General features: G+C 46.0%; 1 protein-coding gene across 2 annotated transcripts in view; it reads left to right on the top strand.

Annotated features, from left to right (window-relative positions):
* LOC147700386 (uncharacterized) overlaps positions 1-22,844 on the top strand; it is a 61,431-nt gene extending 38,587 nt beyond the window's left edge. For both annotated transcript variants that reach the window (XM_086935757.1, XM_086935756.1), the window contains exon 3: positions 19,415-22,844. In XM_086935757.1, coding sequence (XP_086791883.1) covers positions 20,535-21,878 — 1,344 coding nt within the window. In that variant the 5' untranslated portion in view covers positions 19,415-20,534 and the 3' untranslated portion in view covers positions 21,879-22,844. The remainder of the gene's footprint in view (positions 1-19,414) is intronic.
* Positions 22,845-25,243: the final 2,399 nt, after the last annotated feature.

The following is a 25,243-nucleotide window of genomic DNA, read 5'->3' as shown; positions in this document are numbered from 1 at the left end:
GTTTGTACCATTCCAGTCATTAGGTAAGTCAGTTCTATCTGTGATCCGACTCTCCTCATCACACACCACCCCCGCCCCCCCCCCCCCCCAGATTCTCCCGATTGGGGAGAGGGAATCTAGAGAGGCAGTCCACACTGCCATTCTCCGCGCCTTTTCGATGTCTCACTTTAAAGGAGAAAGGTTGGAGGGATAAAAACCATCGAAGGACTCTGGGATTATGAGCGATGTTCCGACTCATCCACTGGAGGGGTGCGTGGTACGTGTATAGGGTGAATGGGTGGCCCTTGAGATAGTATCTTAGTTTATCCGTAGCCCACTTTATTGCAAGGCACTCTTTCTCGATTGTGGGGTATTTTAGCTCTTAGGGAAACAGCTTTCTGCTAATGTAGAGGATGGGATGCTCTATACAGTCTGGTGACAGTTGGGATAAAACCCCTCCCACCCCCTAATCGAAGCATCAGTGTGGAGAATGAAAGGTTGGGAGAAATCCGGTGAGGATAGTACAGGATTGGTGGTTATTACCCTCTTTAAGGCATTAAAGGCCTTCCACATGCAGGGGGTGGGATGGAGAAAGGTTTGGAGTTTGCCTCTTGTTTGATTGTGTCTGTTAGGGGTGTAGCTACCTTCAAAAACTGGGGAATGAATCGGCGGTAATATCCTATTAGCTTAGGAACGCTCTAATTTCCTTCTTATTGCTGGGAAAAGGGGTCTCTGCTATCGCTCTGACCTTTTCTATTTGGAGTTCGATTACTCCATGTCCCAACACTTACCCAAGGTATTTTTTTGAATTTACGTGTAGGCATGCCTTCTGTAGGGCCCCTAGTATGATCGCCAGGTGCCGGAGGTGACTTTCCCAGCTGGGGCTGAATATTATGATATCATCCAGGTAAGCGGACGTGAAGGTTTGGTACTCCCTCAGTACCTCATTCATGAGATGCTGAAAAGTTGCCGGGGCTCCGTGTAAGCCAAAGGGAAGGATGTTAAACTCGAACAAATTATCTGGAGTAGCGAATGCGGTCTTCTTGCGGTCCTCCTCGCGTAGCGGTACTTGCCAATATCCTTTGGTCAAGTCCAAGGTGGTAATGTATTTTGCTTCTCCTAGTTTCTCTATGCGTTCGTCGATCCTTGGGATGGGTTGAAAGAGGAGATCTCGTTTAGAGCGCAAGTCCATGCAGAATCTTGTGCTTCCATCGGGTTTTGGTACTGTCACTATTGGTGAGGACCATTCGCTCTTTGACCGTCCTATCACCCCAAGCCGCAACATTTCCTGCACTTCTTTTTGGATCGCCAGCCTTTTGGCCGCGGAAATCCTATATGGTCGTTGTTTGATGATAGCCCCAGGGGATGTATCAATTCGATGTTCTATTAAGCTTGTTTTTCCAGGTATGTCAGACAACAGGGAGGAGAATGGTGACAGGGATTTCTGTAGGCCTTCTTTCTCTTGGTCTCTGAGTTCCTCGTTTATTACCAATTGTTCCATGGTAGAGGGAGAAGAGGAATGGGTTGGGAGTGTGAGATGTGCATTTTTCGGGGGTGGTCCAATCTATTTTTTTAACATGTTGATGTGGTCGATTTGGGTTTTTCGGGGGGTTGTCTGGATATTGTAACTGGTCTTGCCTATGGTCCCGGCGACCTTATAGGGCCCCATCCATTCCGCTTGGAACTTCTTGGTCGATGAGTGTAGTAACACCAAGACCCAGTCATTGACTACGAGCCATCTCCACTTTTTCCCTTTGTCGTAGCAAGTTCTTTGTTTCTCTTGGTTCTTTTCCAAATTAGAATAGGCTAACTCCCTCACGTTTCCTAGGGTATATTCCAGCATGCCGCGTTCTTCCTCTGCTTCTTCCTTCTCCCAGGCTTCTTTGGTCATCTCTAGTAGAGTTCTGGGTTGGCGTCCATAAAGCATCTCAAAAGATGAACAGCCGAGGCTGCTCTGAGTCTGGCCTCTGATGACATATAAAGCCAGAGGTAACATCTAATCCCACTCTCTACCATTTACCTTAAGCATCTTTTTCAGCGTCGATTTGAGGGTCCCATTATAGCGCTCGACGAGGCCGTCCGTTTGGGGGTGGTAGACTAAAGTCCTAATATGCCTAAGATCCAAAAGCTTGCAAACCTTTTTCATCAATCTTGATACAAAAGGGGTGCCCTGATCTGCCAGGATCTCCTTTGGGAACCCTACTCGGGAGAACAGCTCAATGAATTTCTCAGAGATTACACGTGAGGTAGGGGCTTTCAGGGGAAAAGCTTCGGGAAATCTTGTGGCGTAGTCCACTATCACGAGTATTGATTCCCCCGACTTGTTTTGGGTAGGGGTCCTACTAGATCCATCCCTACTCTCTTGAAGGGCGTTCCTATAATCGAAAGAGGTTGTAAGGGCACTGCTGGGAGACAGTGAGTATTTTTCTTCTGACAATGTCACAAGCCTGACAGTAGTTTTTAATGTCCTTATAGTTCCCTGGCCCAAAAAAATGCCTTAGTATATTCTGAGAGGTCTTTTCACTTCTGATATGACCCACTAATAGGTGTGAATGCGAAAAGAACAATATTTGCTTCCTAAAAGTGATGGGTACCAGTAGTTGAAGCGGGTTCTCCTTATCCCCCTGACGATATAGTAATCCGTCCTTGATAAGAAAGCGGGGAAACGCTGGGTTAGGTCTGTCCTGTGCGCTATGAGCCTGTTTCCATACGTTATATAATGTGGAGTCATTAGCTTGGGAGACCTTAAAGCTTTTATCTGCAGTCCATGGCTCTGGAGTTATGAGGGCTGGACTAGGGTTGTTGCTTTTCTGTTCTAGGGGTTCTTTGGGAGAATGGCCCTTCAGGGTATGCAGAGGTCCAGGAACTTGGGGTTATCGGTCCCTATAATTAGATCTTCTGGTAGAGTATCCAACACTACCACCCTTATAACATGTATGCCACCCTCGGATAGGTCTAGGGGTATGGTAGCTACTGGATAGGGCCTGACATCCCCATGAACACATTGAATATAGACCAAGGTGTCTGGGATCACCTGAATGGGCTTTATCACCCCCCCTGTATAACAGACTGCCTGCAACCCGAGTCAAGGAGGGCGTTGACCTTTTTCCCATTCACCCGTACACTGGCGTGGTATGCGCTTTATATCTCAGCGGAGTAAAGAACGGACTTGGGGACGTATCCCACCTCCATAGGCTCTTCGGCAGGTTTTCTTTGAGGACACATCCTAGCAATGTGTCCCCATGCCCCACATTCAAAACATTGGGGTCCTTTGAAGCTGGGTATCTCTGGTTTGTAGGGTCGTGGTTTGGCCGTCTCAAGGCTCAGGCGAGGCTTTTTCTCATACTTGATTGCCAGTGGTCGATTTGGTTTTTCGAGTTCCCATCCATACTGTCGGGGTTGTGCCCGGGAGTATGTAGAGGCCATCTCTATGGCTTGAGCTGTGGTCCGATGGGAATGCTGACGTAACCATTTTTGGGTATTATAAGGTAATGCCTCTAAATACTGCTCGAGATACATTTTATCCATTATCTCTTCTTTGGAACTGGTGGCCGGGGTGAGCAACTTGTCTGCTCCCATTTTGAAACGGGTTCTCTCTAGGCATTCCCTTCTGTTTTCTGAACTTCACCCGGTATGCTTCTGCATCAAGCCCGAGATGGTCCAATATTACGGTCATTATGTTGGCATAGGGGGTGTTTCCTGTAGCATTGGCCACCTGATAGGCGGCTTGAACCTCTCCGGTTACCGTAGGGGCCAGAAAAAACAGCAATTTTTCCACAGGCCAACGCAGGCTAGGACAGCCCGCTCAAAATTGAGAAATACGGCGTCGGGGTCCTCCCCTGACACGTATTTTTGCAAGGAGATCCCAGAGGGCCCGGGGCGAGGGTTTCTCTGTTCACGGTGTGCGGGGAGGGCTGGTCCACCATTTTGTGTAACCCCTCTATTTGTGCTGAAATGGTGTTCTTGAAGGTGTCTCTATCAGCTTGGGCTGAAGTTAATTGCTGTTCTACGGCCCATCAGAGCTGCTCCTGACCCTGCACCAGGTGTTGTATTAAGGCCTCCATCTTTGGCGTACAGATGGCTATCAGACTACTGCGCGCAATCTCCACCATTTGTAGTGGGGTAGAGGCAGACGCAGGGAGACTTGATTGTGTTAAGCTGGACTTTATTGGCCTTAATACACATTTTTTTTCTAGGTCTTAGTCTGTAATAAGGATGGGGCAGGTCTGAGTCCTTTTCGGGCGAAGCACGAACTTTGGCGGAAGTCTTTCCTCGTCTTTTCCAGTCCGGTTTGACGCCGTCCATTGTAAAGCACCTGCGATGATCCAGCGTGCAAGAAAAATAAAGAAAGAGACTGGGTTCAGTCTGGTGTCCAGTAGTGAGACGTGATAGGGAAGGGAGGTGAGGAGACACACAGTGCACACTCCAAGAAAACACTAGGGGCCATATGTATGAACACATTTTCCAATAGACACAGAATGGGTAAAACCCTTTGATACATCTGGCCCTCAGTGACGGTGGTGCTCAGGGCAGGGATTCGGGGACTCCGGTCTCAAGGCAATTACTGCTTTGTGCTTCTCTTTTTACCCGCCCAACCCGAGATACGAGATCGTACCTGTGCAGCGATCCGCAGGGACGTTGGCCTCCTGGTTCCTGTGGTTGCTGGGCTTGTTCTCCGCTCGTCTCTCCTCCGGTTCCCTCTGTCTCGGCAGGATTCTCCGGTCTCGCAAACAGTGCAGCTCCTCCGGTGTTCGAACACACCGGACTCCATCTACTTCCTGCTTTTGGGCGTCCCGCGTCTTCGGCGTCATCCGTGGGGGCGGGGCTTAGGGAGAACTCGGCCCAATTAAAGAAACACGGTCCTTTCTTGTCCTCTCCGTAAGGCGGTTGCCAATCCGAGTCCTTCCAGGCTTTCAGGTGCTGAGGAAAGAGAGGGGAGAGGGAGTCGTTCGTACCCTTCCAGTCATTAGGTAAGTCCGTTCTGTCTGTGATCTGACCCTCCTCGTCACAAATATATATACCCCCAATACTCTATAATGCATCTTTCTCTGAACTAAACAAAACCTTCCTACAGTTCCCAGACAGTGATTTCCTGCTTGGCGGTGCGTTCAACACTGCTCTGTGCGACAGCAATGACCACTGGCCCTCTCATCAACCCAGGTCTCCCCATGGCCCACTGTCAGGTTCTATGACAGCACTCGGCCTTATTGATACATGGTGTTCATACACCCCCACATCAAAACTGTACACATTCCACTTGGAAGCTCATGGCAGTCTTTCACGTATCTACTACATACCCACCTTTTCCCATCAGCTCCCTCCCTCCATAGAGGCATCGCTGATCAGGTCTCCTGTTTGGGTGGTCTACGGCCTACTTGCCCGCAGTGATGGTCAACAAATTGTCCTTGGTTCTCAAAATACCCCTCATTCATGCCGGCCTCCGATGAAACTATTGTGAACTACTTTGTCGCAAATCAGGGTGCACTGACTTAATCGCTGACTGTATGGGAGGGATGCAAAACAGTCATACGGCCTTTCAATAATCGCAGAACACAAAAAAAGGGTCTGCCTGGAAAGGCTTGAACGGGAGATCCAGGAGCTGGGGTCCTGACTCCTTGACACTACTCGGGGAGACTTACACCATACTTTAACCTTAAAACAGAGACCATTATTGAAGCATCGCAATGAAAGCCGCTAAAGCCAACCATCGTGCAACAGAATATAATCTCTACAAGGTTGATAAAAGGGACGAGGTGAACCGGTGGGTGCTTGAAATACAGGGTGAAGGGGGAGATTGAATTAGAAATAGGCAAGGAATAGCCAACACCTTTGTGGCCTAACATAATTGCCGGTACTCCCTGACTTTTACAGCTATGACTAAGGACTCCTGCAAACTACTGCTGTACCTCCCACTACCAACCCTTTCGCAGTCAGATAAGGCACTGCTTGAGGAGGAGTAAACGGACAATGACTTGACCCCGGTAAAGAAGTGAGCCCCAACGGTCTTCCTATTGACCTTTTCAAACTCGTAGCTTCAAAAGTTACTCCCCACCTCCTGTGAATGTACCAAGAAAGCCATGAGGCTGGCATTTTGCCAAGGGACCAGAGGTTAGCTGGTATAGTGGTCATAACTAAGGAGGGCAAGTCGCCAGAAAATTGGGGCTCATACCAACCTATTTTATTGTTAAACGTAGAGGTCAAGATTTTAGCAAACTTATTGGCTTCTTGACTGGTACAGGAAATTCAGACACTAGTTCATCCGAATCAATCCAGCTTCATACGAGGGAGAAACAGATCACTTAACTTACGACGCCTGCACGGCATCCTGGGTCGCACAGCTATGATCCAGGAGGATGTCCTAGTGGTTTCGCTTGATGCACGAATGGTCTTTGATATGGTCGCGTGGCCTTTCCTTTTTTAGGTACTGACTGGACTGGGTTTTGGTCCTCACTTCATGTCACGGGTGAGAATGCTTTATACTGAACCTCTAGCTCCGGTCCAGGTCAATGAAGGCAAGTCTTCGATGTTTCAACTCACACAAGGCACGAAACAGGGATGTCCACTCTCACCCTTGCTCTTTGCCCTGGAGTTTGAGCCACTAGCTATATGGATACGGTCTGACCCTCTTGTTAGAGGGCTGAGATGGACTGCTGAACATGAGGATAAGATCCTCTATTTTGATGACATTTTACTATATTTCGCAGACCCGACATTTACTCTTGACAGAATAATGCACTTATTTGCACTGTTCCGCCGGTTTCCGGTTATATTATTAACTGGAGTAAGTCCCTGATTTATCTCCTTCATGGCCGTGCTTACCCGATGATTGTGAGGCTCATATTGTCGCAAAAGGGTTTTCGCTACTGGGGGTGTAAATTACCAGAGACCCAGTCACTTTCCACACTTACAACCTGGAGCCGTCGCTTGCCCGCTGGCCCAGTGTCAGCCATTGGAGAGCATTGCCTCTGTCACTTTTGGGTAAATCCACTTTATTTAAAATGATGGCACTGTCCTGTTTTCTATATGCACTTCAGAACACACCCTATTCAGTCCCGAAATAATATTTTCAGGCTATCCTAAGTAAAATCCGTACATTTCTCTGGAATGGCGGTCACGCATGAATGGCTGGTAAGAAACTCGTCAGGAGTTGATTTGATGACAAGATTGCTCTGTCCGACATGCAAAAATATTATTGGGCGACGCAGTTTGTTACCATTAACCACTGGGCCCATTTCCCTGAGAAAGAATGGCCCTACCAGATGAATAGGAAAGTCTGGCAATCCCAGAGCTCTCTGTGGGGAAACACATATCGCGTCCTTTCCTAACCGGACCGCTGTCACGCTTACCTTCTGGCACACAACAATCAGTGATTTGGGGTGGCGAGGCAAGATCACAAATGCCACTCCCTTATGGACACTGTACATCTGGGCACTCTCGCTACGCAACAGGGCTTTGATAAGTGGGACCAAATTGGCCTGCCCATGGTGAGAGATGTGTGGACACTGGGTGAGATAATTTCATTCTCTGACCTCCAAAGTGAATACCATTTAGCACCTACTGAAACCTACTGATCTCTCCAAATACACCACGCCATGCAGAAGGTGCTGCCAAGGGGAGCGTGCTAGAGGGTAGATTGATAGCTGAACACATGCCTAAAAAAGTGACTTCCCTTGACTAATAAACAACTCGCCTCATCCCTTGGCTAGTGTACGTTATCATTGGGAACAAGGTCTTGGTGTTTTGAACGGAGATGAATTGCCGGAGGCCCTGGCGTCCCCCAGGGAGGTGGCCATATGATCACGGTTTTGTTTAGTGCCACTAAAAATTATAGACATATGTTACAATGCATGTACAACTTTGGTGAAAATAGGTTTGGCCATGTCCGCCCTGTGCCCTAAGCAGTGTGGCCAGGTAGGGACGTACTTCCACATGATATGGAGTTGTCAGGTGCTTCAAAGTTATTAGAAATTAGTGGTCACCTATCTAAATATTTGTTGGAGAAACATAGAGATGTCCGCAAAGTGATGTCTACTAAATGTTTGGGAGGCAGCTGACCTTGCCCGCATGGACCAGATTTGGATCTCTCTGGAGTTGATGGTAGTTAAACACAATATTGTGTGAATGTGGAGGGTGGAGAAAGCATCACAACTATATGATTGGAAGCGAGACATGGATTGGTGCATGCTGGCGGAGAGAGAAGTCTCTGAAAGCAGGAGCTGCCCTAACAAATGGACAAAATATGGGAAAAATGGAATGATTATCGGTGGAATATGCACTCCATCTGAATGTTCCAATAGAGCTGTGCTCTGTCTTGAACATCTGAATTTTTATGCCACTTAGTGAATTGTGAGGGGAATGGGAAGAGGGACTAAGGGTTCCCAAAACAGATTGGAGATGGTTACTGCATGCATATCTCTTGCTGCCACACAATGTTATTATTACTATCACTGTATGATTGTTTGTTTTACTTGCAATAAAATATATATTTTTTAATTCTCTCAAGCCCACGAGGGCCCTGAGCTTCTACATCGATCGCACAATGGGAAATTGGGTGGATGATCAGCACTTTCTGGGCTTCTTTGTGGCGAAAAAGGGGAAATCAATACAGAAAAGCAACATCTCCAGACAGATTATCTGGAGCACCTAGATCTTGTATAGGCTGGCCAAGAAGTAGCCAGAAGGTTCACATGCACATTCTACCAGAACAAAGGCTGCTACCACTGTGCTGGTGCCCGGTGTTCCAGTCTTCGACATCTGCCAGGCTGCAACATGGCCATCAGTTCATATGCTTACAAAGCACTACTGCCTGCATATCCAGCATCTTACAAAGCACTACTGCCTGCATATCCAGCATGATGGGCATTTTGCCCAGTCTGCCGTACAGGATTTCCTGGACTGATGCAATCCACTGACCCACCACCTGGGGAGGTACTGCTTGGGTATCTATGAACAATACGGGGAATCTGTGGTTGGATGCATCTGTCAGAAGACAGTTTTACCTACATCAGTAACGCTCTTTCTGGTGGATACTGTAACTGCAGATTCCTTGTTTGTGTCCAATCTCTTAAAAAAATTCTGTTGGTTCAGCCATTTCTTTCACCCTGTAGACAACTTTCACCACTTCCATATTTGAAAAAGGATGGAGCTTGTAAAAAAGTTTGTATCACCCTTTTACAATAATCGGCCACAATCTGTAAGGCAGTCATGATCCTATTGACATCTGCTAGACCCTTCTGATTGCGTGGATATATAGGGGTTTTAGGTTCTCCAAGAACCCAAAGTACACAGAGCCAACAGCTGAGCTGCACTGTACAAGTATAGACCAATTCATCTAGTGAAATGCATAGAGTAAAAAATGGCTATCAAGGAAACCTATGTATTTTCGAAATGGACCCAAGATATGGAATTTAGGAGCAGTGGTTATTTGTACATCTCTGAATTTGTGGGTACACGTGCTAGCATATAATTTAGGGGGTATTTTTCAAAATGTCTTCTTTCTTATACACTGGGTTACATTTAAAAGGCACTAATGCAGCGAAATTGAATTGGTAATAACAACAGTTCGACTTTTCTGTTCTCCCAAAAGTCTTTCAATAAAAATGATGCCTCATTTGTGTGGGTAGGCGTGGTGCATGCAACCGGGAATGGGCCAAAACACAACATGAATGCAATACATTTTCCCCTCAAAACTGACCCTTTTTTGTGCAAAGTGGGTAGCTGTAGTATTTAGAGCTAGGGAAACCTAGCAAACCATTACGGTATGTAATTCCAGACACCTAGGGGTATCCAGGGTGGGCTGACTTGTGTGGCTTTCACCAGGTTTTATTAACCAGAATCCCTTGCAAGCCTCACACTTTGACTTAAATAATACATTTTTCTCACATTTCTGTGATGAAAGGTTCTGGAATTCTGTGGTGAGCCACAAACGTTCTTCTACCTCGTATTCCCCCAAGTCGCCTGATAAAAATGGCACCTCACTTGTGTGGGTAGGCCTATTGCCCACGACAGGAAACAGTCCAAAACACAACATGGACACTTCACATTTTTCCAATCAAAACTGACCCTATTTTTGCAAAGTAGGTAGCACTGGATTTTGGGCCCTATGCTCAGCTTGTACCTAGGGAAACCTAGCAAACCTGCACTTTTTAAAAAATAGACAAACAGAGGAATCCAGTATGGGGTGACTTGCGTGGATCCCATGAGGTGTTTTTACCCACAATGCCCTGCAAACCTCAAACTTTGGCAGAAATCACATTTTTCTTACATTTCTGTACTGGAAACTTCTGTAATCTGCATAAATCAACAACATTCCTACCACCCATCATTACCTCACTTGTGCAGCTAAAAACACTGCCCCATTTGTGTGGCTGGACCTAATGCCCTCGACAGGAATAGATCAAACCAAGGTTAATGGGAACCCTTGCATCGAGACTCCTATTGACCTCAGTTTAATCCGTTCCTGTTGCTGGCACTAGACCCAACCACACAAGTGGTGCATCGTTTTTATTGGCAGAAGTGGTGCACAGCTGGGTTGTAGGAAGTTTGTGGATTCTTGAGGGTGTACAAAAGTTTTCATCATAGAAATGTAAGGTTAATACGTGATTTCAGGCAAAGTTTGAGGTTTGCAGGGCATTGCTGGTAAGAAAACCTCACAGGATTTAGACAAGGCACACCACCCTGGAAACCCCTGGTTGTCTACTTTTCAAAAATGTCTGTGGTTGGTAGGTTTCCATGGGTGGCAGCCGAGCATGGTTACAAATCCCGCAGCTACCCCTATTACTGATCTCTCTACTTAGCACTATAGGACCTTTAGTGTCAAGGTCTCTTGGCCCACCCACACAAGTGAGGTACCATTTTTATTGGGAGACTTGGTGGAATGCTGTGTGGTAGGACATTTGTGGCTCCCCACAGATTCCAGAAGTTTCTGTCATAGAAATGTGAGGAAAATATGTGATTTTTTAGTCCATGCTTGATGTTCACAGGGCATTGTGGGGAAGAAAATGGTGTGGGGTGCTTGCGTAGCACACCACCCTGGTCTTCTCCAGATATCTTGTTTTTAGAACTGTCTGGGTAGTTTTTTCCAGGTAGCAGACTACCCTAGCCCAAAAGTTGCAGCCGTTCACCATTGCAAGTGGGATGATACTGGGAGTTAGCCACACTCTCCTGGCCCATGTGTAAAAACAGCGTCCAAAAGAATCAATTGTCCTCTCGCTTCCCATTGAGGTGGGATGCTTTAGTCCACAGGGGAGCAGAAAGACCGTTGAGGTTTTAGGGGTGAAGGTGGGGCCTGATGTTAAGATGGGAAAGACCCACCGCATTATTGTATAAAAAAATATATATGCTGACATACAGCAGGCATTCTGCCCTCAAGTGAGGCAGATCGGATTAATTACCCTATCTGCGCCCGGCGGGGGCAGAAAGACTGTTGTCCCCTTCAATTGGGGTGGTGACGTAACCATGCACATGGTGGGCCGCTCCACCCCTCTTTTTTGTTTTTAAATGTCCTCAGTCTAGTGGCCTTTCTTCCCCCATAGGGGTCATACCAAGGGTACTGAAAAACTTTGTCCCAATTTATTTGTGGTGAGGGCTTGGCCCAGCCCATGGTGGGCAGCCTGCACCCCTCTTCTTCTTTTTTTTTTAACAGGATAATTCCCTGGTGTTTAGTGTGCTTTCTGCCCCCTTAAAGGGCAGATCTGGGCAATTACACCCCATCTGACCCTCCAGGGAGATAGAAAGACTGTTTAACCCTTTATTAGGGGAGGAGGCTTGCCCATACCCATTGTGGGCATCCCCCAGTTCTCTATTCTTATTTAAAAAATAAATCCCTGGTGTGCTTTGCTCCCCCACCCCCTCCCCTTAGATAGGGAGCGGAAAGGCTGTTTGCCCTTTTATTAAGGGTGGGAGCATGGGCATGCCCATTCTGGGTTTCCCACACTGCTCTATTTAAAAAAAAATCCTGATGCCTAGTCAGCTTTCTGCCCCCCACCCCTCCAGGGAATGGGGGGCGGGGGGTGGGCAGATCGTGGGCCTTTACTCCATCTGCCCCTGAGAGTGGGCAAAAGACTGTCTAGAATGGAACACTTTCCTGCACAATGGAAATAAATACAATTCAATAATAAAATCCTTTCCAGAAGATAGACGATATCCATGTCTACTTCTCACGTCTCTAAGATGTTCCATAATTTTACTCTGTCAAAGGCTGAGGTATGGTTCATATGGGTCATATGAATAGATCCTAATTTGACTACTGTACACTTGATAATAAGGTACAGGTTTAAACACTCATTGTTTGTGCACAAACCCGGTGTAGGAGATGCTTTCGGGCGCAATATGAGAGCAAGCAGTTCCATGATCTAGATGCGAAAATATTAGGCAGTTCACAATCTCCCAAAATAAATAACTGTTGGTTAGACAGCTGGCTTGAAGAAGCTGTTCCTAAGTTTGATCTTTCAGAAAATGATTGCACTTTTTTACCTCAGATTTATAAATAGACCAATGAATAGGTAGCTAGCAGCATCTTATCCCCACTCATTGTAATTCGGCTATTTTTACTGTTGCTTTAGATCATGGGTACTCACAACCTTTCTCTCGGGGGCAAAATTTACAGTTCGGTTTGTGTCCAAGGGCCGCACCGGTGGGGGAGGGGGCAGGCTAGAGCAACAAAAAAAACTGACCATGAGGTTGATCACAGGTCCCTGCAGCGGACGCCTTCGTCCACTGAGCCACCAGACCCGGCATACACATATCTCTCTCTCTCTCTCTCTCTCTCTCTCTCTCTCTCTCTCTCTCTCTCTCTCTCTCTCTCTCTCTCTCTCTCTCTCTCTCTCTCTCTCTCTCTCTCTCTCTCTCTCTCTCTCTCTCTCTTTCTCTCTCTTTCTCTCTCGGTCTCCCTCCCTCTCTCTAGCTCTCCCTCCCTCTCTCCCTCTGTCTCACTCACTCTGACCATCTCACTCTCTCTCACTCTCTCTCACTCCCTATCACTCCCTCTCTCTCCCTCTGTCTCACTCACTCTGACTGTCTCACTCCCTCCCTCTCACTCTCCCTTCCTCTCACTCCATCTCCCTCCCTTTCACTCCCTCTCTGTCTCCCTCCCTCTCCGTCTCTCTCCCTTTTCATCCCTCTCACTCCCTATCCATCTCCCTCCCTCTCACTCTCACTCCCTCTCCAGCTCCCTCCCTCTCACTCCCTCTCAGCCTCCCTCCCTTTCCCTCCCTCTCACTCCCTCCCCGTCTCACTCCCTTTCCCTCCCTCTCACTCCCTTTCCCTCCCTCTCACTGCCTCTCTGTCTCCCTCCCTCTCACTCCCTCTCTGTCTCCCTCCCTTTCCCTCCCTCTCACTCCCTCTCTGTCTCCCTCCCTTTCCCTCCCTCTCACTCCCTCTCCGTCTTCCTCCCTCTAACTCCCTCTCCGTCCCCCTCCCTTTCCCACCCTCTCACTCCCTCTCCGTCCCTTTCCCTCCCTTTCCCTCCCTCTCACTCCCTCTCACTCCCCCTCACTCCCCCTCCCATTCCCTCCCACTCCCTCCCACTCCCTCTGTCACCCTCGGTCATCTCAACCTGCCTGTGTGCCAGCCTGGGGACACACACACCCGAGCACTTCCCAGGTCTTTAAAAGACAATTTGCATGTTAATGAGGCTCTGATGTATTTCACCTCTTCTTAGGCCCCTGCAGCTTTACTCTGGCCATCGCTAGGATCGCCCGGTCCCCACAGAGCAGCAGAGTCTCTCGCGCTGCTGCAGACACTCTTTAAAAAAAAAAAAGTAAAACACAGGTATAATGTCTCGGGGGGCCGCGGGCCGCCACGGAAGGCTTGCCGGGCCACTGGAGGCCCGCGGGCCATACTATGAGTACCCGTGCTTTAGATGTTTCTGTCCTAAGGTTATTGTGTTCCTAATTCAATGCACGCTGCCATTGTCTGCCCTTTTGAGGTTTATCTGAGTGAATGTCTTGGAGGGTTGCATCTGGCAATCTCCCATGCATTTTAGAATATATGTTCTGTTGGTGGTTGGAGAAGGATGGAGTTGGTGCTGCTGGGACGCATTCATGGCAGTTATACATGTTGTCTGCAGTTTGCTATTCAAGTGTAGTAGGCTGGCCTCTGGTCTTGTATGGTGCTTCAACCAATCAACCATTTGTATAGCGCGCTACTCACCCGTGAGGGTCTCAAGGCGCTGGGGGGGGGGGTGGGGTGTGGGATGTCCCCCTGATTGAACAGCCAGGTCTTGAGGAGTCTCCTGAAGGTCAGCAGGTCCTGGGTCTGATGCAGGTGGATGGGGAGGGTGTTCAGGGAGAATGATCTGCCGCCGGTGTTAGTTCGGCGGATGCGTGGGACGGTGGTGAGGGCGAGGTCAGCGGATCGAAGCTGGCGGTTCGGGGTGTAGAAGGAGAGCTGTTCGTTAAGTTATGCTGGTCCAGCGTTATGGAGTGCTTTTGGAGTGTGGGTGAGGAGCTTGAAGGTTATCCTCTAGTGTACCGGGATCCAGTGCAGGTCTCTAAGGTGGGCTGTGATGTGGCCCTGGCGAGGGATTTCGAGGATGAGGCGTGCGGAGGCGTTTTGTATGCGTTGTAGACTTTTCTTGAGTTTTGCCGTGGTCCAGCCTGCTGCCGAAGAGGGCTTGGCTTAATGTCCTTCTGGTTTCGGTGGGGATCCATCTGAATATCTTGCGGAGCATGCAGAAGGTGTTGAAGCAGGAGGAGGAGACAGGGTTGACTTGTTGAGTCATGGAAAGCATTAAGTCCAGGATGAAACGCAGGTTGCGTGCGTGGTTGGCGGGTGTTAGGGCGGCTCCCAACGTGGCCAGTCACCAGGAGTTGGTCCATGCAGAGGAGGCGGGACCGAGGATGAGGACCGCCATCTTGTCAGAATTCAGTTTCAGACTGCTGAACTTCATCCAGTCTGCGATGGCCTTCATTCCCTCTTGTAGGTTGGATTTGGCGATGGCCAGCTCCTTGGTGAGGGAGAGGATCAGCTGGGTGTCGTTGGCGTACGAGATGATGCTGGGGTGGTGTGCTCGGACGAAGTTGGCGAGAGGTGCCATGTAGATGTGGAAAAGGGTCTGGCTGAGGGATGATCCTTGGGGTACGCCGCAGGTGATTGTGGTGACTTCGGATCGGAATGGGGGAGTCAGACTCTCTGGGTTCTGCCGGTGAGGAAGGAGGAGATCCAGTTCAGGGTTTTGTCGTGGATCCCTGCGTCGTGGAGGTGTGTGCGCAGGGTGTGATGGCAGACGGTGTGGAAGGCGGTTTCACCATTGTCCAGCAGAGTCCTGATGTGGCAGCGATGAGGGCGGTATCGATGCTGTGATTGCTGCGGAATCCGGATTGGGAGGAGTCCAGGATGTTGTTCTCCTCCAGGAAGTGGGTCAGTTGTCTGTTGGCAGTATTCTCAATGACTTTTGCCGGGAACGGGAGCAGGGAGATGGGTCAAAAGTTCTTGAGGTCTGTTGGGTCCGCCTTGGGCTTCTCAAGTAGGGCGTTGATCTCTACGTGTTTCCAGCTCTCCGTAAAGGTGGCGGTCTCGAAGGAGCTGTTGATGATCTTTCGGGGTGTGATGATGGACCTTGCTTTGTTGAAGATGTGGTGGGGGTAGGGGTCGGAAGGTGAGCCAGAGTGGATGTTTTTCATGATTTTGATGGTGTCTTCGTCGTTGACGTTGTTCCAGGAGAGCAGGAGGTTGGTGTGTTTGGTGGGCGATGGTGTGTTTGGTGGGTGGGGTCGGTGTCTGTCATCGGTGTCTGGGTGTAGAAACTCTTGTGGATGTCTGCGATCTTGTGGTGGAAGAAGGTGGCCAGGGAGTTGCAGAGTTCTTGTGATGGCGGGATGTCGTTGGAGCTGGGGGTGGCGAGTTCTTTCACGATGTTGAAGAGCTCTTTGCTGTTGTGTGCGTTGTTGTCGATGCGTTCCTTGAAGGAGCTTCTTTTGGCAGATCGGATGAGTTGGTGATGCTTGCGTCTGGCGTTTACGAGGGCTGTGTGGTTGTCCGGTGTCTGGTCTTGGCGCAACTGTTTCTCGATTCTTCAGCAGGTCTGCTTGGAGATCTGGAGGTCGGCGTTGAACCAAATGGGTCTCATGTCGGTGCGCCTGTTTGAGGGTTTCCTGATCGGGGCGAGGGTGTCGGCGCAGTCGTCAATTCACTGTCTGAAGTTGTGGGCTGCTGCGTTGGTGTTCGAGGGTTCGGATGGAGGGTCTCGGGAGAGGGTGGTAAGTAGCTGGTCTTCGGTGACTTTGTTCCAGCTGCGGTGTGGGAGTCGTTGTGGTTGGTTGTGCGTGGTGCATTTCTCAAAGGAGAAATGGATGCAGTGGTGGTCGGTCCAGTAGAGTTCGGTGGTGTGGCTGAAGGTGACTTGGTTGCAGGCGGAGAAGATGGGGTCACGCATGTGTCTGGTGGAGTGGGTGGGTGTCGAGACGAGCTGTTTGATTCCGAGGTTGTCGATCGGGGTTGTGCAGTTGCTGTCGTTGGCATTGTTGAGGTGGAAGCTCAGATCACCCAGGAGGATGTAGTCTGTCAAGGCGAAGGTGTGCATGCTGATGAGGTCGGCGATGGAGTCGCTGAATTGTGGTTGGGGTCCCGGGAGGTCTGTAGACAAGGGTTCTTCTGAGTGTGGTGCACAGGGATGTGCTCAGACATGGCGGTGGTGTGGCAGAGCTGCTTCTTGTCTGTGGTGTTATGGCTGGTTGCTGAGCGTCTTTCATGTGCTGCTGTTCTTGTACATAGCATTAAACAGAGTTTTAGATTGAGATGGGAAAAGTCGTAACTCCCAATACCTTTTCTTGGTGACCGTTTCAGTTGCAATGAGTGCACCAGTAAGAAGGTGCTTGGTTCCCTTAACCCCTTGGGCGCGACCGCGATTCTGCCCCTGTGCGGCGCTTTTAATAAGTGGGCGGGTTCATGACGGCCCCCAGCCATCATCAGCACGTGCCCACCGCGGTGCATGACGGACGGGGGCCGTCATCAGCATAGAAGGGGTTAAAGCACTAGTTGTTTTTTTAATGTATTCTGAGATGTGTTTGATCTACAAGCTCCCAATTTCTGGTGCACTAACTGACCATGTACTGATTGTTTTGCAATTTGTTTTATTGGTCTTTAAATACAGGAAGCAAATAAAGAGTGATGTGGGCGATATACCAGCATTACAAGGTATCAATTATAGCGTGATACATATTTGCAAAGTATAATATTTCTAAATCAGTTATATGTTGGTTGAAAGCTTTTATTCGATATGCAAGATATCTTGAAAGCATACATACACGTAAAACACATTTTTAAAACAGTGATATGTACGTCAACATTTATATACTAAGACAAATAAAAAATGGGAATGACCCAAGATAAATTAGCTAAAAGTGAATTAAATTGAAACTGACAGTCTCTTGCAGCGAATCAACCATGAATGTTTTAAAAATTTAGAAACACCACAAACTATTAAAGGGGCAGTATCAGTCAATAAGATACGTAGTGCAACCAAATGCCTACGTGTTCCCAGGCGTTTAAAAAGAGGTTTAAGCCAATGCCTCCTAGGTTCAATGTAATCCGGGCACTCAAAAAATATATGTGCTCAGTTATACTTACAAGTGCACTTTACAGGAAGACTGCCAATTATTTATTCAAATGCGGTAATGTTTTAGAGAGGCAAAAATGTATGAGGCATAAAGCATTTTACATCATGTTCCCAGGTCCACATTACATGTAGGGTCATTCTTATGCGCTACATGTGAATCTTTTCAGCGGAATTCCAGTAAGCCACAGCTTTAAGCCACTTGCTGAGCCATGAACCTGATAGGTCAAGTCAGTGTATGGCTGTTCTTCTCCTGCCTGATAGCAGGGTCAATGCAATAAATGTAATTTGCAGGTTAAAACACCCTCATTCAATATGTTTACTGTTATCTCCGTAGGAGAATTCTAGTAGTGACAGGACTATCTTATTTGTATAAAATCTGCTGTGTGATTTCCACACCTCCTACCATTGTATATTTTACGTAGATCCTTAGGAGCCACCTATATTATGTGTCAGTTTAAATGTGACACTCCCAGAGCTTATTTTGACATGTGCATGAGCCCTGTGCCAGTGGGCTTCCGGTAGCATCACATAACTTCCTCTCACTTGCATGCCATTGGTAGAAATATTTGCTCCTTGTCTGAGCTCAGCATGGGCTGTATAATACTGAAATCTCACGATCATCTCAAATGATTGTTAGCAGTTTGTTCACGACTGGAGTATTGTGACCGAGTTTATTCAAGACTGGAGTATTGTTAGTGAGTTTGTTCAAGACTGGAGTATTGTGACCGAACTTTGAGCATGCCGACCTAGCTGACATTTCTAATGCAAACACAAAGAACTACCCCTTCCTGAATACCAAATTATTAGTATGCCAACTTGAAGTTAATAAATTCACCATTTTCAAACACACAGCTAGTCTATGTGCATCCAAACTGTCCACCAGGTCATGCTAACTTCACTCAAATGTGGTAGTCCCTAGACCAGAGCAGTGGGAGGATAAAGGCATTGCCTGGCCACTCTCTGTAGTAAACCTACAGACACTATTATCATTGAAATGCTGCCTAATTCTCTCTACAGTCTCTGTTTTGACTTTGGGAATGATTCTATTATTTCTATTTTTCAACTAACCATGCTGTGATTTCTTTTTTCATTGTAATGTTATTCTTTCTTAAGATATAAAGATGATTAAGTGGAAATGTATTCAATAATTGTTTTACTGTGCCCTAGGGCTTGAGCTGTAACTCACTGACCAGGCCCAAGAGGGTCAAAACTATTATGTAGTTGTTTTTGTTCCTATTCAGAGGAACATGGGCTCTAGTTCATACCGGACTGTTTTGGAGCAGGATCAAGGCAGATTTAATTACTAATATTTTTGTGTTTAGAGACATAGTGGGCTAAAAGCATTGAACTGAATTGCTGACTAGAATAATTATCAGTGGCCGATTCTAATTCAAACGCTCATTTTTTTTACCTTTCATTAAATACATAGGGCCTGATTTAAGATGTTGGCGTAAAGGGTACTCCTTGCTGCCAATCTGGTAGGCCGTCCACCTAATTTATAGGTGTATCTTCAGTATTTTATTTTTAAAAACCAAATCCTGCTTTGGGCTTTTGTTTTTGAAAATAAAATTGAAATTGTGTGATGCTGTCGTGCTGTTCGTGGCCAGAAGGGACACTTACAATGAATTTACAGGAACTCCCATGATGGTGGTGCCTGTAAATGCTAGAGATGTCTGCTGGGCCGCCAAAATTTGGCGGTTGGATTACCCTCACCATGGCAGGAGACGCCATGATGCAGGTACTAACACCATCCACCAACATCTAAATCAGGCCTAAAGTGTACAACATATTAGAAAATACGTACTTATGAATTCTCCCACATAGTGTTCTATGTAATACTTATACATTCAGGGATTACAAATATTTTTGCATCCACAGAGAGCGGATCCATGAATACATAAGATGAAGAGTAATGAAGAAAATACTTTAATACTCGAAACATGTCCAATATTCAAGAAGAGCACGAAATAACGGCAAACAGTAATTATAGAGTAAGAATCTCGTATCTGAAGAGACAAATCCTGCATGAAACATCAGGTGCAATCTGGTGGCTTCAAGAGACTAAGGACAATCATGCTGCTGGACTCAAAAGAATATGGTAAAATAACAGCACAACAATGCACTGGTACAATACATCCGGTACGAAAAGATTCCAGGTACCGTTCTTCATCTGAGATAAGTATTAGATAGGTACCACAGTGCTCCACTTTCTAACATGGAAACATACATACTGTGGTGTTAAAAAATTCTAAACTCAGATTTTTGATAACCCTACAATCTATAGAAAAAGACTATAGGTATACAAAATGAGTCGTGAAGCAGCCATCTGAAGGATCAACAAAAGAATGCTTTCGCTATATACATTTTAGCACAGTATCCTAGAATGTAAAGACTTGGTAACAAGGTTTGTTCTTTGTTTATATGTTTCATGAATATTTCCTGAAATTGAAGGTGCAGACTATAGTAAATAAGCTGTGAGTTTTATTTTTTGCTCCCAGACTTTTAAAAATGTAACTTAGGTTGAAGACACAAGTCCTGATAGATATGTTATTAGTCTGGCAAGCATTCCAGTGACCATTCAACATTATTATTATATAGGGTCAAATATACATTGCAAATATTACAGATTTTCAGTGAATGTTAAAATACAGTTAGTCAGAAAGCACAGTATTTAGTCGGGGGCACATTAATAGGATTTATGGCACAACATAACTGACCCTTTGCCACTAAACCTTAGAGAAAAAACATACAAAAAGTAGAAAGTTAAGAAGAGCTTTGGTTTCTCCTTAGTACTAAAGTTGCATCAGCAAGCATGCACTGATGAAAACTGATATGGACAAAGTGATTGTTCACATTGATTGATCACAACTAAGAGTTCACTTATAAACAAAAACATAAGAAAAACATATAAGTGCCGTATTTGTGAGAAGAGTTTTAATCTCTCATCATCCTTATATTGTCATCAGCAGCAACTCAGTAAAACATTTTTTTATGCAAGATGAGTTTAAATGAGCAATCTGCTCTACAGGTCAAATATCAAACACATACAAGAAAAAAAGTAAATACATGCAATGTATGTGGAAAGAACTTTACCCACTCAGGCCATCTTAAAATCCATCTTCGAACGCACACAGGAGAAAAGCCATACAAGTGTATTGAATGTGGAAAAAGCTATACCTGTTCATCAACATTAAAGAGCCATATGCGATCACACACCGGAGAAAAGCCATACACCTGTAGTGAGTGTGGAAAGAGCTTTGCTTTCTCAGGAAAACTAAAGAGCCATCAGCGAACACACACAGGAGAAAAGCCTTACTGCTGTAATGAATGTGGAAAAAACTTTGCTCATTTATTAACACTAAAGAACCATTTTCGAACACATACAGGGGAAAAACCTTACAACTGCAGTGAATGTGGAAAGAGCTTTAGTAAGTCCGCAAATCTAAAGAGCCACCGGCTAACACACACAGGGGAAAAACCATATGTTTGCAGTGAATGTGGAAAGTGCTTTACTCAGATACCTAATCTAAAGAAACATCAGCGAACACACACAGGAGAAAAACCATTCCCCTGCAGTGAATGTGGAAGGAGCTTTACTCAAAGAGCAACCCTAGTGCTCCATCAGCGAACACACACCAAGGAAAAACCATACATATGCAGTGAATGTGGAAAGAGGTTTCCTTTTTCATCCTGCTTGAAAGGCCACCTACGAACACACACAGGGGAAAAACCATATCCTTGTAGTGAATGTAACAATAGTTTCACTGATTTATCAAAATTGAAAATCCATCAGCGAAAACACACTGGAGAAAAACCATACTCTTGCAGTGAATGTGGAAAGAACTTTCGTCTATCAGGAAACCTAAAGGTTCACCAGCAAATACACACAGGAAAAATAAAATCATATACCTGCAGTGAATGTGGAATGTGCTTTGCTGAGATACCTGCACTAACGAAACATCAGCGAACACACACAGGGGAAAAACCATTCACATGCAGTGAATGTGGAAAGAGCTTTGCTCGAAGAGCATCCCTAATACTCCATCATAGAACACACACACAGGAAAAACCATACACGTGCTGTGAATGTGGAAAGAGGTTTCCTTTCTCATCAAGCTTGAAAGGCCACCTACGAACACACACAGGGGAAAAACCATATCCTTGTAGCGAATGTAACTATAGCTTTACTGAGTTATCAAAATTAAAAATCCATCAGCGAACACACACAGGAGAAAAACCATACTTTTGCAGTGAATGTGGGAAGAACTTTTGTCAGTTAGGAACCCTACGGAGCCACCAGCGAACACACACAGGAAAAAAAAAAATCATACACCTGCAGTGAATGTGGTAAGAGATTTGACGAAATCAGCACATCTAAAGAGCATCAGCAATCACGGAAAATCCATACACATGCCGTGAAGGTAGAAAGAGCATTATTTGCTCCTTTGCCTTAATAGTCCAGCCACATATGCACACAGGGAAAGAAACATACATATGTAATGAATTTGCAAACATACCGTAAATGCCATCGGGGAGCTCACATGGAAAAACCACGTAAAATATATAGCATGTGTTTCAGTCATTCATAAATTCTCTTAACACACCATGTGTAAATCCATACATGTAGTCGATTTGGGAAAAGATTCTATGATTTATTATACCTAATAGTCAATTAGTAAAGACACAAAACGGGAAATAACATTCTCCTGTAATGGATGTGAGTAGAGCTTCCATTGATTTGCATCTACCTGTGTATAAGCAAATTCGCACAGAGGAAAACCTATACACATGGATCAAATATGGGGTGAGTTTCAGTCTGTCATCAATTAATAAGTTGTTGTCAGCAAATACAAACGCATCAAGGAAAGACATTTCAGTGCAGTAAATATGGGAAGAGTTTGTCACTTTTCAGCACGCAAAAGTAGAAGTTTTATGAAGTAACAGTGTCTGTACCGCACTCATATTAGTTACGTTTTCCACTATTTCCCTTCCTGGCCTTGGAAAAACGTTAGGACATCTTGATCCCACCCTCCCGCTGCTGAAGATGCCTTATTTGTGCTTGGAGAGAGATCTATTTGCTCCTATTGCTCAGTATCTCTGTAACATTGTTGAGCATGGAGCATCTTTTCCATTCCATCCACCTGCAAACGGTGGCTGCCTTAATGAATTATGTAAACTTTAAATTCCAGATAAACTTCAATTTATAATCTGTTTTTTTTGTTTTAATAGACATCCATGTGACATTAATTCATCTTGTCATCCTCATTGTGTCTCACTATTTCTTTTCTAATAAAAAATATTGTCTGTGTATTCTTGTAATTTTTTTAACATGTTTGATTTCACTTGCTGTCAATATTATTTGTCCTATCTGTAAACAACAATCCAGAATAAACATGTGTTTCTGCTTTGTAAACAGATTACACTTTAGTATAGATATTGTTATCTTTCCTTTTTGCCTTATTAGACAATTCTGCTAAAAGGATTTCATTTTTATTCATTTTTAAACAACAATTTTGACTTTCATAACACTCAATCTGTAGTGCACACAAGAATGCTTTTGGAGACATAAAAACATTGTTTTTATTTCTGATAGTCTGGGAGAAGCAGTGTGTACTTCATAGATTCAACATACTGCACTGTACGAAACCTGTAGGGAATTGGGGGAAAGGGAATGCAGCTTATTTTTAGGGAGTCCGAGCATACACATGACCAGGATGGACACAGCACTGTGAGCTGGTACTCACCGGCTGGATGACAAGCTCTTCCAATTAGGAGATGACGGCTTATGCCATTCTTTTGCTCCGCTCGACTGGAGGTTTGTGCCTTACTTAAGATGAGAGCATTTCTGGCTCTTCTTTGCAACGTGTATGGTGCTTTATCTGCACCAAAAATGCCTCACCTTTTAATTTCAAACTTCTGTCAAGGACGCTGCACCCTTGCAAGGAAACAGAATGGCTTTGACTAGGCCGGTTTCTTTTGTTTCAATGGAAGCACAATGGTCTATCAAAATAAGGATGTTTTTTCATATTTCCTTGCTACTTTTACACTCAGTACATATGACTTTATTACATTTCAGGTACAATTATCTTTTATTGATTTTGATGGCGATTCATTGAGGTTACACCTTAATACATTGTTTGTCTCAAGAATCTAAATCTCTTGATAATAACTCCAATAAAAGAAAACAAATACCTTTGCATCAATCTTAGGGGAGAGGAGTTGGCCTAATGGCTAGGGCGTTCGACCTCGTGCCTGACAAAAAAAATGAATGTGTGTCCTTCTGTAACGTAACTGGTGCTATGTAAAGTGCTCTGATACCCGATTCGGTTGTGGGTCAAGTTCGTGCTATATAAAATTCTGCAAAAAAAAAATCTATCACTTAAATATAAGATAGTCGACACAGAAGAACCCTCCCTAAATACAATTCTAGAAGAAATCGAGGCAGTTTGCAGCTTTGTAGATGTCATTACTCTAGATATTAAACATATTCAAAGGAATATTGCTGTCTTCTCCTTGAAAGTCTCTGACAATGAAAGTAAGCCAAAAAATAATCTGATTAGAATGAATCAATTATCTCTTCTTGTTTTAAACAACTTCTTGACTTGGAAAATTGTAGCAGGCCATATAACCTCCAGATTTGTAACCTTCCAGAGTCTGTTGAGTGCTTGTAGTGCTTATGTGAAAATACTCCTATCCAAACTCAGCACTTGCACTGACTTGCCTTTGGAAAAAATGCGTATTGCTGTTTATGCCGAGTGCACTGTGATTCCAGTCCTGCTTTTTGTACGAACCGGATGAACCGCAGCAGAAGCAAAGTGGGAGCGGGTGACGCTGAAGGAATCGCTCTGCTCCGCTCCGAAAACTCTTGGAGCGCCCAAACCGCCCCAGCTGCTCACACGCCGATTACCCTGCTGCTGGGGTCCCGCATCGGTTCCCCTATAGCCGCAAGTTGTGCCCCCAAGCTGTATGGGGTACTCCAACGCGGAAGGAGCTGCGAGCCTCACTCCACCGGCACAGGCACTTGTTGGCAGCATGACCCCCCCCCCCGCGGCGCCACACCAGACTGCTTTGCACCCGCTGGTGGAGTGTGAGAGTGCACGAGTGCGGGCAGGAGACCAGCGGCATCAGGCACAGCTTCGGAGCCCCAACAAGGAGGAGCTGCAGTGGGAGGCATGATTCTCGGCAGTAAAATGAGGAAGAAACTGCAAGTGGAGTAAGAGGAGCCCAGCATTCTCCAGGTACTGTAGCAACAGCATTGGGCACTGGGCTAAACTTAACTCCCAGCCGCCCCCCACCCTCCCTTAGCGGGGGGAAGCAGCGCAAAAGCAGAAGCGCAAAGCCTAGATAAAGCCTAGTTAAAGCTAACGGCAGCAGGAACTGTGCTTTCCGCCTGGTCCCGGGGATAGCACTGTTGCGAGTCCAGGGGGAGTCCCTGGGGGGTACAGAGTCGTATTGGCAACTTGCCTGCACGAGGGCTGTGACTGCCAAGCCCAGGCTGCTGTGGATGGTTTGGCTAGGAAGGCCTCTGTGCAGAGGACACAAGGAGTAAACATTGAGGCTAAAATCGTCCGAGCAAACAGTAGTTATAGCAGTGGGGGTAGCACAACAGTGTAACAGCGCCAGGAGCTGGGCTCGGCGTTTACCAACCCCACCAGTTCAGCGCTACGGTCTGCAACCACTGCACTCCCCGCCCTACCAACCATTGAA

The sequence above is a fragment of the Lissotriton vulgaris genome, chromosome 8, assembly GCF_964263255.1.
Source record: "Lissotriton vulgaris chromosome 8, aLisVul1.2, whole genome shotgun sequence".
NCBI classification, from domain to species: domain Eukaryota; kingdom Metazoa; phylum Chordata; class Amphibia; order Caudata; family Salamandridae; genus Lissotriton; species Lissotriton vulgaris.
This window is presented reverse-complemented; position numbering and strand designations above follow the sequence as displayed.